Source organism: Pteropus medius, unplaced genomic scaffold (genome assembly GCF_902729225.1).
Source record: "Pteropus medius unplaced genomic scaffold, Ma_sr-lr_union100, whole genome shotgun sequence".
In the NCBI taxonomy this organism is placed as follows: Eukaryota; Metazoa; Chordata; class Mammalia; order Chiroptera; family Pteropodidae; genus Pteropus; species Pteropus medius.
In genome coordinates, this window is record NW_024354498.1 from 3,826,868 (window position 1) to 3,838,428 (window position 11,561).

At 47.9% G+C, this 11,561-nt stretch overlaps 1 protein-coding gene across 2 annotated transcripts in view; it reads left to right on the plus strand.

The window, feature by feature from the left end:
* Positions 1 to 11,561, plus strand: part of MAP3K15 (mitogen-activated protein kinase kinase kinase 15) — an 86,275-nt gene that overhangs the window by 72,994 nt on the left and 1,720 nt on the right. The window contains exons 19-26 of one of the 2 annotated variants that reach the window (XM_039852230.1): positions 508 to 665; positions 5,014 to 5,197; positions 6,045 to 6,198; positions 6,638 to 6,806; positions 7,518 to 7,703; positions 8,292 to 8,397; positions 9,296 to 9,521; positions 11,165 to 11,277. In XM_039852230.1, the coding sequence (XP_039708164.1) occupies positions 508 to 665; positions 5,014 to 5,197; positions 6,045 to 6,198; positions 6,638 to 6,806; positions 7,518 to 7,703; positions 8,292 to 8,397; positions 9,296 to 9,521; positions 11,165 to 11,277 (1,296 nt within the window). The remainder of the gene's footprint in view (positions 1 to 507; positions 666 to 5,013; positions 5,198 to 6,044; positions 6,199 to 6,637; positions 6,807 to 7,517; positions 7,704 to 8,291; positions 8,398 to 9,295; positions 9,522 to 11,164; positions 11,278 to 11,561) is intronic. The other variant, XM_039852231.1, reaches the window with a different exon arrangement.

Consider the following 11,561-nt stretch of genomic DNA (forward strand, 5'->3'; position numbering starts at 1 on the left):
CATTTACTTCTGAGAGACCCAAACTGACCTAGCCATAGCTTTCCCTGAACCAGGCAGAATCAAGCACTTCACATCCATATTTTTGGAGCCCCCTGTGTATACCTCTGTTATAGCACTTACTACATTTTGCCATCACCACTGCTGCCGCCACCATTACCACCATCATCACCATCATCATGTCTGTCTTCTCCTCTAGGCAGCTCCTAAAGGTCAGGCACTGTGTTTCTTACATTTTGGTGTCTGTATCTGGCATGCATTAATATGTGCTTATTGAATTGGACCCATTTCTCTTTCACGGGGCTGTGCAATCTTCTCTCAACATGATTAGTATTAAAGGTAGGCATGTTGCATGTCTCTGGTCAAAGATACAGCCACATCGTTTCTATATGAGAGCAGACCCCATCTGTCATTCATATGAGAGTTAAAGTTCACATACTTGTTTACTAATGGTCCACTTAATTTTTAAGCAAGAGGATGCCTACAATCTTTTTTCTTTTTTTCCAATAGGCACTATGCAATACATGGCACCTGAGATTATTGATCGAGGACCTCGCGGGTATGGTGCCCCAGCCGATATCTGGTCCCTGGGCTGCACTGTCATTGAGATGGCCACTGGCAAGCCTCCGTTCTATGAGTTCAGCGAGTCACAGGCAGCATTGTTAACAGTAAGATATTTCATGATTCAAGTTGCTGGTGTCGGGGAAATGTAATTAAAATCGAAATCTTCTCCCAATCCAGAAACCTCTCCACAAAGGTAGAAGAGAAAGGAGCGTTTTATTATTGAATAAGCCTTAAATGAGATTGTGATATGCATCATAGGCAATTCGCTAAGAAATTACAAAGATAGAAAGAACTCTCAGCCTTATATTGAGCCAAGGAGTACAACCCTTTTCATCTGTGTTCTCAAGAGAAATGCTACCTCGTCCTCAGGTACAAGGACTGGATGGCAGCATTGGTCACAATTGCTCATTCAAGATTTGTTGGGGTGACGATCTGTGTTAGCTAATAAGCTTTACCCAAAGGAAAAATAACCTCAAATCTTTAAAATGGGAGGTAGTTTTAGAGCAAGGCGCCACTGAAGTTGATCTAACCCAGGGGTCCCCATCCCCAAGTCCGTGACCTGTCAGGAACCAGGCCACACAGCAGGAGGTGAGAGGTGGGCCAGTGAGCAAAGCTTCATCTGTATTTGCAACCACTCCCCAGTGCTAGCATCATAGCCTCGGCTCTACCTCAGATCATCAGGCATTCGATTCTCATAGGAGCACCGGTCCCTGGTGCCAAAAAGGTTGGGGACCATTGTCCTAACCCTCCCATAGAAACTGAGAGGTAGGGGGCCACCATCTTCCTCGATGATGACATTTAAAGAGATGGCTTCCAGGTCCTTGAGAAAGACATTCCTGGCAAGAGGCTTATTTAGCTTTTAAAAATATTGACATACATCTCAAAGAGACAAAGAACTTAAGTTTTCTAAAATAAATGCTTTAAGAAAAGAGAGTGTCTCTTATTTTCAGCAGAGAGAATTAAGCCTCTTATTTTGAATCTATTTGCCCTTACACTGGGTGAGGCGCAAAGACCACATGGGTCTTCGTTTTTGGAGAGACGGTTTCTGCCTGGGCATGGGAGATGCAGGGGCTTTGGGTATCTGATGATGTTTGCTTTGTCATTCTAAAAACCCTCCCAGAGCTAATAGGAAGGGCAACCCATGCACATCAAGGCCCACATTGGACTACTCAACCCATTGGCCACTGTGGGTAGGGCTTTCACTGCTGGGACTGCTCTCTTAGGAAGGGACTTGCTTGCTGGTGACTCCAACAGAAGCTGATGCCAGGACAGTCCTGTGTGTCCAAGGTCAGGTCTGTGGCTTCTTGCTCTGTGTATACTGGGAAAAGTTGGAGTGGACTATAGTCTAAGAGTCCATTACCAGCACTGACCTCGCATGAAGCCTTTTTATTCACCCCAAGGCTAAGATGGAAGAGGGGGCCACAAAAGGCCAAATGGCCACTGCTCACGTACAACGAGATCACAGTGCATCGAAGCAGCCTGATTGAACAAGATTCCAGAATGCGATTCCTTCCTTCCTGCCTCGCTGCCAGGCACAGTGACTTCTCAGCCTGCCTGTATCTTTGCCAGGCCTCCAGCCCAACCTCTTTGGCAGAAAGAATTCAAAGGCACAAGCGCAGGTTTCTGCCCATGAGCTGAGTGCAGCCTGCTGTGCTGTGGCCGCTCTCCTTGGCCCTGCCCCTGCAGAAGTTTCTCAGAGCTTCCCACCTTCCCAACAGCTGTCAGGCAGCTCCAAAGCCAAGATCTCAAGTTGACAAGTGTAATCCCAACAAGACCGTGAAGAGGTAGTCTAGAGGACAGCAGTGACCTTCCCTAGCCCTTTAATTTCTGTCCATGATGGAGACAACTGGGGCTGCTTCAATCTTAACCTGCCGCTTCAGTCACAGGCATTGGAATAAATAGTAGCTGGTACTGAGAAAAACATCAGGGCCCACCTGAGAGCCATGGCTCTCTGCTTTATGATCTGCTGCCATCTTTTTGCAACACTCAGGACACCTGTCTGAAGCCTGCAACTTGCTCAGTTCATCAGTCAGGCACAAGTCACTCCCATCTCTCTCTTCCTCCTGTTTCTGGTAGCTAATTAGCTATACAGTGTTTGAAATATATTGATTTTTTTGGATGGCATATAAGGTCAGTTTTCATTGCAAACTAGAAGGCTACTATTAAATAAGTAATGTCCCCTGTGTTCTTTTTGCAAAGCTATAGAAATTATTTCAAGGCTCTAGAATCCTTCAGAAAAATTTCAAGAAACTTCTGGGCAGTGTCTGAAACAAAAGGAACTGATTTTTCCCCAAAGGGGCTTTTATAGGTTGAATTGTGTCCTCCAAAAAAGATATGTTAAAAAAAAAATATATGTGTTGAAGCCCTAACCCCTAGCACTTCAGAATGTGATCTTATTTGGAAACAGAGTCTTTACACAGATAACCAAGTCACACTTAGGATCAGTCACACTGAGCCTAATCCAAGAAGACTGAAGTCCTTATAAAGGGAAGTTTGGGCACAGAAATGGACATTCACAGAAGATGATGCGAAGAGACACAGAAAGAACGCCACGTGAGAGTGGAGGTGGAGACTGCAGTGATGCGTCGACGAGCCAGGGCCCATCGGGCAGGGCCAGCCACCACCAGACGCTGGGAGGAAGAAAGGCAGGACTGTCCCCGGGAGCCTTTGGGGAGAGAGCATGGCTGTGCTAACCTCTTGATTTCAGACTTTTGGCTTCCAGAGCTTTGAGACTAGATTTCTATCATTTTAAACCACCATGTTTGTAGTATTCTGTTCGGTGGCCCTGGCGAACTAGTACAGGGGCCTTTTTGAGTAACAGCAAAACACCCTTAAAAGCTGTACTTGCAGGATGCCAGGATGCTATCCATGTTCTTTCTGAGAGCCAGAGGAGAAGCCACCCCTTACTTCTTTGGGTTCTTGTCCTGATTTTTTGTCTCTGGTCCCCCTAGTTCCCCTTATGACCCCCCCACCCCTCAGGTAAGGAGTGCCGCCTGTAATGTGCCCTGCGTTGCAGATCTTGGGGGCTGAATTCCCTTTAGCATTCAGTGTTCTCAAAATCCGAAATTTGTTTTAAATTTTTATTTTATTATGGTAAGAACACCTAGCATGAGATCTACCCTCTATAACTTTTACTTGCACGGCACTGTCTCGGTGACTCTAGGTACAATGCTGTGCAGCAGGCCTCTCAAGCATGTTCATCCGGCTTAACTGAGACTTTATGCCTGCTAACTAGCAGCTTCCCATCTCCCCCTCCCCCATCCCAAACTCTTGAGCTGTCTTTCGTGCCCCTGAGTCAAGGGACTTGGGGATGTGAAGTCAGAAGGCTTGTGCTTTGCTCTCTGCAGCAACCAGATTTCGCTTAAGGGGGCAAGGGAGGCCGGGCCAGTCTTCAGGGGTGCCAAGGAGCTGGGACTGGGGTGTATCTGGAAGCCAGAGGGCTTCTACCCAAGGCTTGTTGGGTAGGCTCAGAAAAGATGTGGGGAAGACTGTGGACTTTAAGATAAGAATTCCTAAGGAGAGAGCCACCCCTCATTGTCACAGTTATGCAGGAGTTATGCAAGATGGACAAGCAGGACCTGTGGAAGCATTGTCATGTCACAGTGACACGTGACAACTCAGCCCCAACTCCTGCTCCCCTCCAGGTCACAGGGACAGAGAGCCTTTAGCAGGACAATGGTGAACTGGCCAGAAGTGGGAGCCGAAGCAGAAATTGTAGCAGGAACCTGAAGAGGAAAGGGCAGTGCCCCTCCCTCGGCCTGTTGTACCCCATGGGGATGAGGCTATGGGCCGTGAGGTACCAGCCTCCAGGTTTGGCCTGCACGTGGTTTGCAGCTGGAGGGGGTGGGGGATTTGGGCTGTGAATGCATAGACACTGAGGTGAGTGGGGCATCCTTTGGGGACCCTGTATATCAGGAAACAGAGCACAGATGCCTTCGAACACTTTCAGAGCATCCTGCTGCAGACTGTGGTCCCAGCCTCATCTCAGTTATCTTTTGTGTAATAAGCCACCCCAAAACTTTAGAGGCTGAAAACAATCACTTTATTTCCCACAATTCTGTGGGCTGACTGTTGGCTCTTCCACTCGTGTGCTGGCTTGGCTGGAGCAGGATGCTCTCAGAGGACCTTGCCCACATGGCCTTTCACCCTTGGCATCCTCCCTGCATGGTGGTCTTAGGGTTCCAAGGGAACTGGAGCAGAAGCCCCAAAGCCTCTTAAGGCCCAGGCTCTGGACCTCTCCCAGCAATGCTTCCCCCACAGTCTGTTGGGAAAAGCAAAGTCCCAACAGGCCAGCAGGGGCTTAATCACGGTAAGGGTCACTAAAGCTGTCATTATGCTCCATCCCCAGCCCCTCAAAGGATGGCAGGTGTAGTAGCTTTGTGGTGAAGGCATGTATACCCAGATTCGCCTGAGGCCTCAATTTCACACCAGTCATCTTTCTCTCAAATGCAGGTGGGGTTCTTTAAGATCCACCCTGATATTCCCAGCAAGCTTTCATTGGCAGCCAGATCCTTCATTCTATCCTGTTTTGAGCCTGACCCCCAAAAACGTATCACCGCTGCTGCCCTACTCAGAGAAGGTTTCTTAAGGCAGGTGAACAAGGGCAAGAAGAGCCGAATTGCTTCCAGGTTATCAGGTGAGGCCTACCAGGACAGCTGGGTGACCCCCAGGCCCCAGGCTCCTCTGCTGCCCAAAGAGTTCCAGCTCTCTAGAGTCCTGAACTTTCCACATGGCATCCATTTTTGTGGTGTGGGAGGCGGGGACTGCAGGGGAGTGGGTGCAGCAGTTTTGGGTTATCAAAACCCAACCAATGAATGTCATTCATTTTCACAATGGAGGTGCACAGGAGCCCCACAGGCAAGTGCCCCGCCCGCCTGTAGCTTTGTTTAAGTCTTTCCTCACTTTTGCGGGGTTGTGCTGTGGCATGAGGCAGAGAGGGGCCCTGGCCTAGCTCGGGTTTTGTGTCTTCCCCACCTGCAGTGCCTGGCGCTTCATTTTTGGAGCCTGGCCTGTCCCCCTGGGATGCTCCTGACGTTGATTAAAGGGCGTGTCAGGGAAGTTTGCCTGTGGCTACTGTCTGGCAGGCCTCTGTAGACAAGTGACCCCTCTATGGTAGTCCAACTGGCAGTGACCTAAGAGTGGTTCCTGAAAAAGAAGCCATTTGTTCACTTTTCCCTGATGTGGATGGAGTCAGAAGGCAGGACAGAGCTCCTCAGCATCTTGCTCCCAGAGCGTGTCTATGTCAGCGTTTTCCTGCAGACTGGTAAGAAATGCAGAGCCTCAGCCCATTCCAGACCCGCTGAAGCAGAAGCTATGTTTCACCAGGATCCCTGGGTGTTTACATGCACCAGTTAGAGCAGCACAGCATGAGTTCTCTCTTAGCCTCCCCTCCTTCTCTGACTCTCCCCACCTCGAAGCCCCCCACCTCCCTCTCTCAGCCTCCATCTTCCCTCTCTGAGCCCTTCCATTCTGCCCCCACGCAGAGGGTGCCGAGGACCCCATCCTGTCCCTGCCCTTGTTGGATGATCCTTTGGACAGCAGCGAACTCAGGTCTGTTTCCCCGGCCTCAGACTTCCAGTCCTACTCTTTCTTGAAAAATGCTGATGAGCCCAAGGACGGACTCAGTGACCTGTTCAGGTACAGCCAGCCCCATGGTCAACTGTAGGCCTGTGAGGAATGCTCATTCCCAGAGGCAAAATACCTCCCAGGTCAAAACCAGGTGGTTGTGAAGGGCTTTTGCTTCCTTTCTGCTTGGTCAGGGCGATGGGCTGCCAGCAGTGCGCGAGGAGGGCATTGTGTTCGCTCATCGGTTCCCCTCTCTGTTCTCCCGCATCTCCCTTCCCCGTCCCATCTCCCTTCCCTGTCCCATCTCCCTTCCCTGTCCCTCCTTCCTCTCCCAACACTGGTACTACGGGATTAGAAAACACACTGCATCCCTCTTCCCTCAGCCTGCCTCCTGCAATTTCATCTCCTTGAGGGCAGGGCTGCAAAGGAGTCACCTCTTAGCCCCTCCCCCATGAAGTCCTAGCTTGGAGGCTTTGCTCAGGTACCTGTTGTCGCCTGTGTTTGTCCACAGTGTTCCAGATGAGAGCCTGGCCTCAGAAGAGCGGAGCACAGTCAACTCCGACAGGTACCTGGGATTCTTCCTGCTGCGCAAGGACAGTGAGCGCCGTGCTAGCCTCTGCAGAATCCTTTGGGAGGAGCAGAACCAGGTGGCTTCCAACCTGCGGGAGTACGTGGCCCAGGTACAGGCTTGGGGCAATAGGGGGAGGTGTTAATGTCCAGGTCCCCGAACAGATCCAACGGGACCAAGATTCCTGCTACCTTGGAACATTTGCACGGTTACAATAATCACCATAAGTATTTCCCAACGTCCTTCCCTTCTCCAACACTACAAAAGAAAATACAAAGAAAAAGACTTCGCTGAAAGTCTTTGCAGAACACTGCAGTGAATCTAGGCATGGATGGGGCAGTGCTGCCCCCTGGTGGAAACCAGCCAAATGGCAGCACAAAGCCCAGGGGCTCCCAGCCTTTGCCTGACGCTGGGAGAACAGCCACTTTGGGGAGAAAGGTTATGGGTGAAAATATTGGAGTTTTAACTTATTTCGGATAGGGAAAGTGCCTTTTAGGAAGAGACCACTGCCCTACTCTGTTCTTTCTGACAAGGCCCGTTCAAGGGAGTAGCCATCCAAGGTTAAACAGGATGACAGAACCATCCTAGAGGGGCTTAGTTGTGACAGTATGTGTGGGCCAGCGAGACGACGAGGCCACAAAACCCTCTGACAGGAAAGATTGAGTTTCAGGAACATAGACCCTGTGTCACCTGAGGTATCCTCAGTTCCTTTAGCAAATGCATAATGGAGAATCTAAACGTAGATTGGAACAATAGTTCTTGAATTTTCCCTTCCTGACTTACTCAGTAAATGTAATTTGTGTGTATATGTGTTTGTGATCAGAGTTCTGGAGAGTTGCACCTCTCAATTGGCCACATCAAGCAAATAATTGGGATCCTGAGGGATTTCATCCGCTCCCCGGAGCACAGGGTGATGGCATCCACAATATCAGAGCTAAAGGTGGACCTGGACTTTGACAGCTCGTCCATCAATCAGATTCACCTGGTACTGTTTGGATTTCAAGATGCCGTAAGTATTCCATCTGGCTCTAGAGAACGTGCCAGAAGGCAGGATGCCCACTGAAGCAGCTCATGGCCAAACCCCTGGAGTTCAGTTACCATCTTCTCCCACAGTGCCCATCTCTGCTCACCTGTTTATACCTGAATCCCAAGTTTCAGCAGTTCCTTTTAAACATTGAATACGCAAGTGCAGGTGAACAGGCCGACTGCATTTGGCCATGAAGAGCAGGAATATAGGATTAGGGAACAAGTGGCATCCGCCAGTTTGTGTCTCCCCAAACAGATGTGAGTTGCTCCAGGTCTAAGACCATGTGTCCCAAGCCACCAACACAGAGCCTGAGGTTTCATAGGCGCTTAGTAAGTGTTCGTTGAATAAGCAACAGAGAGGGCCAGTTCAGGTAGATCTGCTCACTGTACCCATCTCCTGGACCCCAGGCATGGCTTAAGGCCAGCTTGGAGACTCAGTCCAGAAGGAACTTAGCGTAGAAATCCAGAGTAGCATGATTAACACTTTATCTCAGAGTAGAAGCAAATTAGTAAGAGCTCATATTTCTTAGAAGTACAGTGGGCCAGAAATTGATTTTTGTGATTTTTTTAGGTGAATAAAATTTTGAGAACCCACTTAATTAGACCCCACTGGATGTTTGCGATGGACAACATCATCCGTCAAGCGGTGCAGGCTGCAGTCACCATTCTCATCCCAGGTAAGTGCCTGCTTCTTGGTCAAGGTCACCTTCAGGCTATAGAGATCAGAAATGCACTCAACAGTTGTTGCTTTCTCATTCCCATTTTGGCTGTATGCTTCTCTACAATAAAGTAATGCTGTGACAGACCCTTTGGGACTAAGATTCTGTGATTCTAAGAATTTCTCCCGATGCTGTATTTCTACACCCTCTGGGCAGAGCCCAGATTGCATGTAAACTAAACTGCTGATCTGAAAGGGAGCATGACCCTCCAGCACCTCCTCCGGTGTGCTCAGAAACACCTGCTGTTGGTTGATGATTTAATGGCTTGGTGTCCTCTCTCAGAATCACCATGTGGTAGCTATAGAAACCTTTGGCTTTTGTTGACTCTGTGTTACAACAGCTTAGTACAGAAGTTGATTCTCCTTCTATGGTGACTTCTTTCTATGAAGGGAGGTTTGCAACACTTGTGTTGACACTGCCACTTCTTCTCTTGACTTTACTCTCTCCCTGTCTTCCGCCTGCTCCCTTGAATGCACTGGAGCCCAGGCTCAGCTTCCAGAGAGGCTCATTCATCTCAGATCTGTATTACTCCCCACTCCAAGCAGGCAACTTTCTGCAGTAAAAGAACACAGGCCAGGTTGGAATCCTAGCTGTGCCTCTTTAAAACTGTCCTTAGCTAACTAACTTAATATCTTTAAGCCTCAGTTTTCTCACCTGTAAACTGGGGGTGATCATCTTTGCATACAGAGAGAACTGAGTGAAATAGTCTCTCCATTTATAAAGTCAGAAGTCCCTGGATAGAGCATTGCAATGACCAGGTCAGCCTCCTGAATAGCCTTATTTGCTGGCATGGGACACAAGCTACATGAGGCCCTGATATTGTTGAACTGTGGTCCTTTCTTCTGTGATTTCTCAGAGCTCCAAACTCACTCTGAGCCCGGCTCAGAGACCGAAGAGGGGGATAAGGACCCAGGTGAGATGAAGGAGGACTCTCCCCCAGCAGACCCGCCCAGAAGCGAAGCACATGCGAGATACGGAGGGAACAGACCAACAGTAGCACTTGTCCAGGAGGTCCGGCTTCAGCAGCTCTACCAGCAGCACCTGAGCCTCAAGCTGGGGAGGCTCAAGCAGGAGACCAACAGGTCAGCAGGGGTGAGACAGTGACTTAGACCAGCAGGCAATGGGTTTAGTTGTTGGTACCTCACCCAGGTCTCAGAAAAGCATCTTCACCAAGGAACTGGGCAAAGGGGTATTCTCACCGTTTGAACTAAATGCCTCCCTTTCTTTAATATTGGGAATCAGAGAGATACAGTACCTTGCCACAGGCCACACTAAAGGCAGCAGCATATGAGAGTTTTCTGGGTCTTTTTAGCAAATGGAGCCCCTGGCATGGCCTGAGTCCAGCAGGTCCAGCAGTGGACATCTGCACCCCGCCCCTGCAGAAGTAGCCAAGTTGGGGATTGGTTAGCACTTTGTTGATAGTTTGTATTCCATAACCCTGGCCCCAAGAAAGTTTGCCCTCTCCTCTTTAAATCTCATGATTTGTCATGATCCCTACGTGGGCATTCGTGGACTGCCTTCCCAGCCAGGGGACCTTGGCAGTGCCGTGAGATTCTCCCAAGAGCTGGTCTGTTTTGTTCACTTCCTGGTATATAATAGGTGCTCAAAAATATTTGTTAGAGGAATAAACGATTCCTGTTAGCTCTGGGGAAGCACATAATCAATGGGCTTATGTAAAGTATAAGCCACAGCTACAGCAAACTGGTTGGTACTGGTTCCAAATGATGCCTTGTTGCCATATGAGAATTGGTAAAGCTGATTAATATGAAACGGGAGGGAGATAAGGTGCCAGGTGTTCATGTTTTGGAAGAAAAGTTGTATACACCCCTGGGAATCTCTGGGAGTGAGGAGGGATCTTAGGCAAATCTAATCGTTTCTTTTTAGAAAGACCTGGGTTTCTCATTAACTGGTAGTGGTGGCAAAATTTTTAAAGTTTTTAAAATATAACTGAAAATTGATAGTAATACTTAGCCACTTTAAAATGTTTTTCTGGTAAAGTTTATAATCAAATTCATAAAATATTATATATGAGTTCAAAGGTTATTCTTCACTGTTGCTAGTATGTTATCTTCCAGTCTCAGTAGAATTAATAATTAAATAGCCAGCACCTGACTGCAAATGGCTGACAAACGTGCAGTCCCTACAAAGCAGCACGCCTGTCCTTGTGATATGGAGGTGGCTTAGCTGTTGTTGGGCGGAGTGTGAGGATGACACCTACCACCTGAAGTGACATTGACTGAGGGTCACTGGTCTGTCTTGATGTGTGTGAGACCAGTGCCTGTGAGGCCATTCAGTACAGTCCTGGGTTCTGGAAGGTTAGCAGTAGTGTTCCTCCCACCTTCAGATCAGCACCTTTTCCCTCCTCCCTCCTTTCCTCCAGCTGTTCTATAAGGAGCATCTTTCTCGGCTTCATCCCCTGGGAAGGAAGAGCCTGACCACTAATTTCAGTGATTTGACCTGACTTAGGGAGACAACTTGAAATTGTTAGATTATCCTTCTGGCTGATTTCCATCGAATTATCTTTTGGTTCATGACATTTTGAGACAAAGGAAGGTGCCCATGTACAGGCTGAAACCTAATCACGGAACTTTGAAGAAACCAGACTGACCATTAAGTTGTTTTTTTTTTTTTGTTTTTTTTCAATCTCTAATGTTGAAAAAATGTTTGAGTTGAATTAAATGGTGCTAGACTCTCTCCAGATGATGGCTCTTTTTTTTTAAACCAGACTTTTGGAAAACCTAGTTCAAAAAGAGAGAGAGTACCAGAATTTCCTACGGGAAACCTTAGAACAGAAAACTCAAGAATTGGATCACCTTGAGTCAGAAAGCAAATTGAATGGTGAGTAACTTTCCACTTGCTCTTACACGTGTGTGAGATCATTTAAAACGTTGCTAAAATTCTAGTCAGCCTTGACACAGTTGACGTTACTCTCTATTGAACCAGTGAGGAATCCAGAAGATTCTGGAATACTAATCAATAATAAAAAGGAACTGCTGGTACATTCAAAAACATAGATGAATCGCAGATGCATTATGCTAAGTGAAAGCAGCCAGATTCAAAGGCTACATACTATGATTCCATAAATATAGAATATTTATACACTGTTAAAGGCAAAAGTGTAG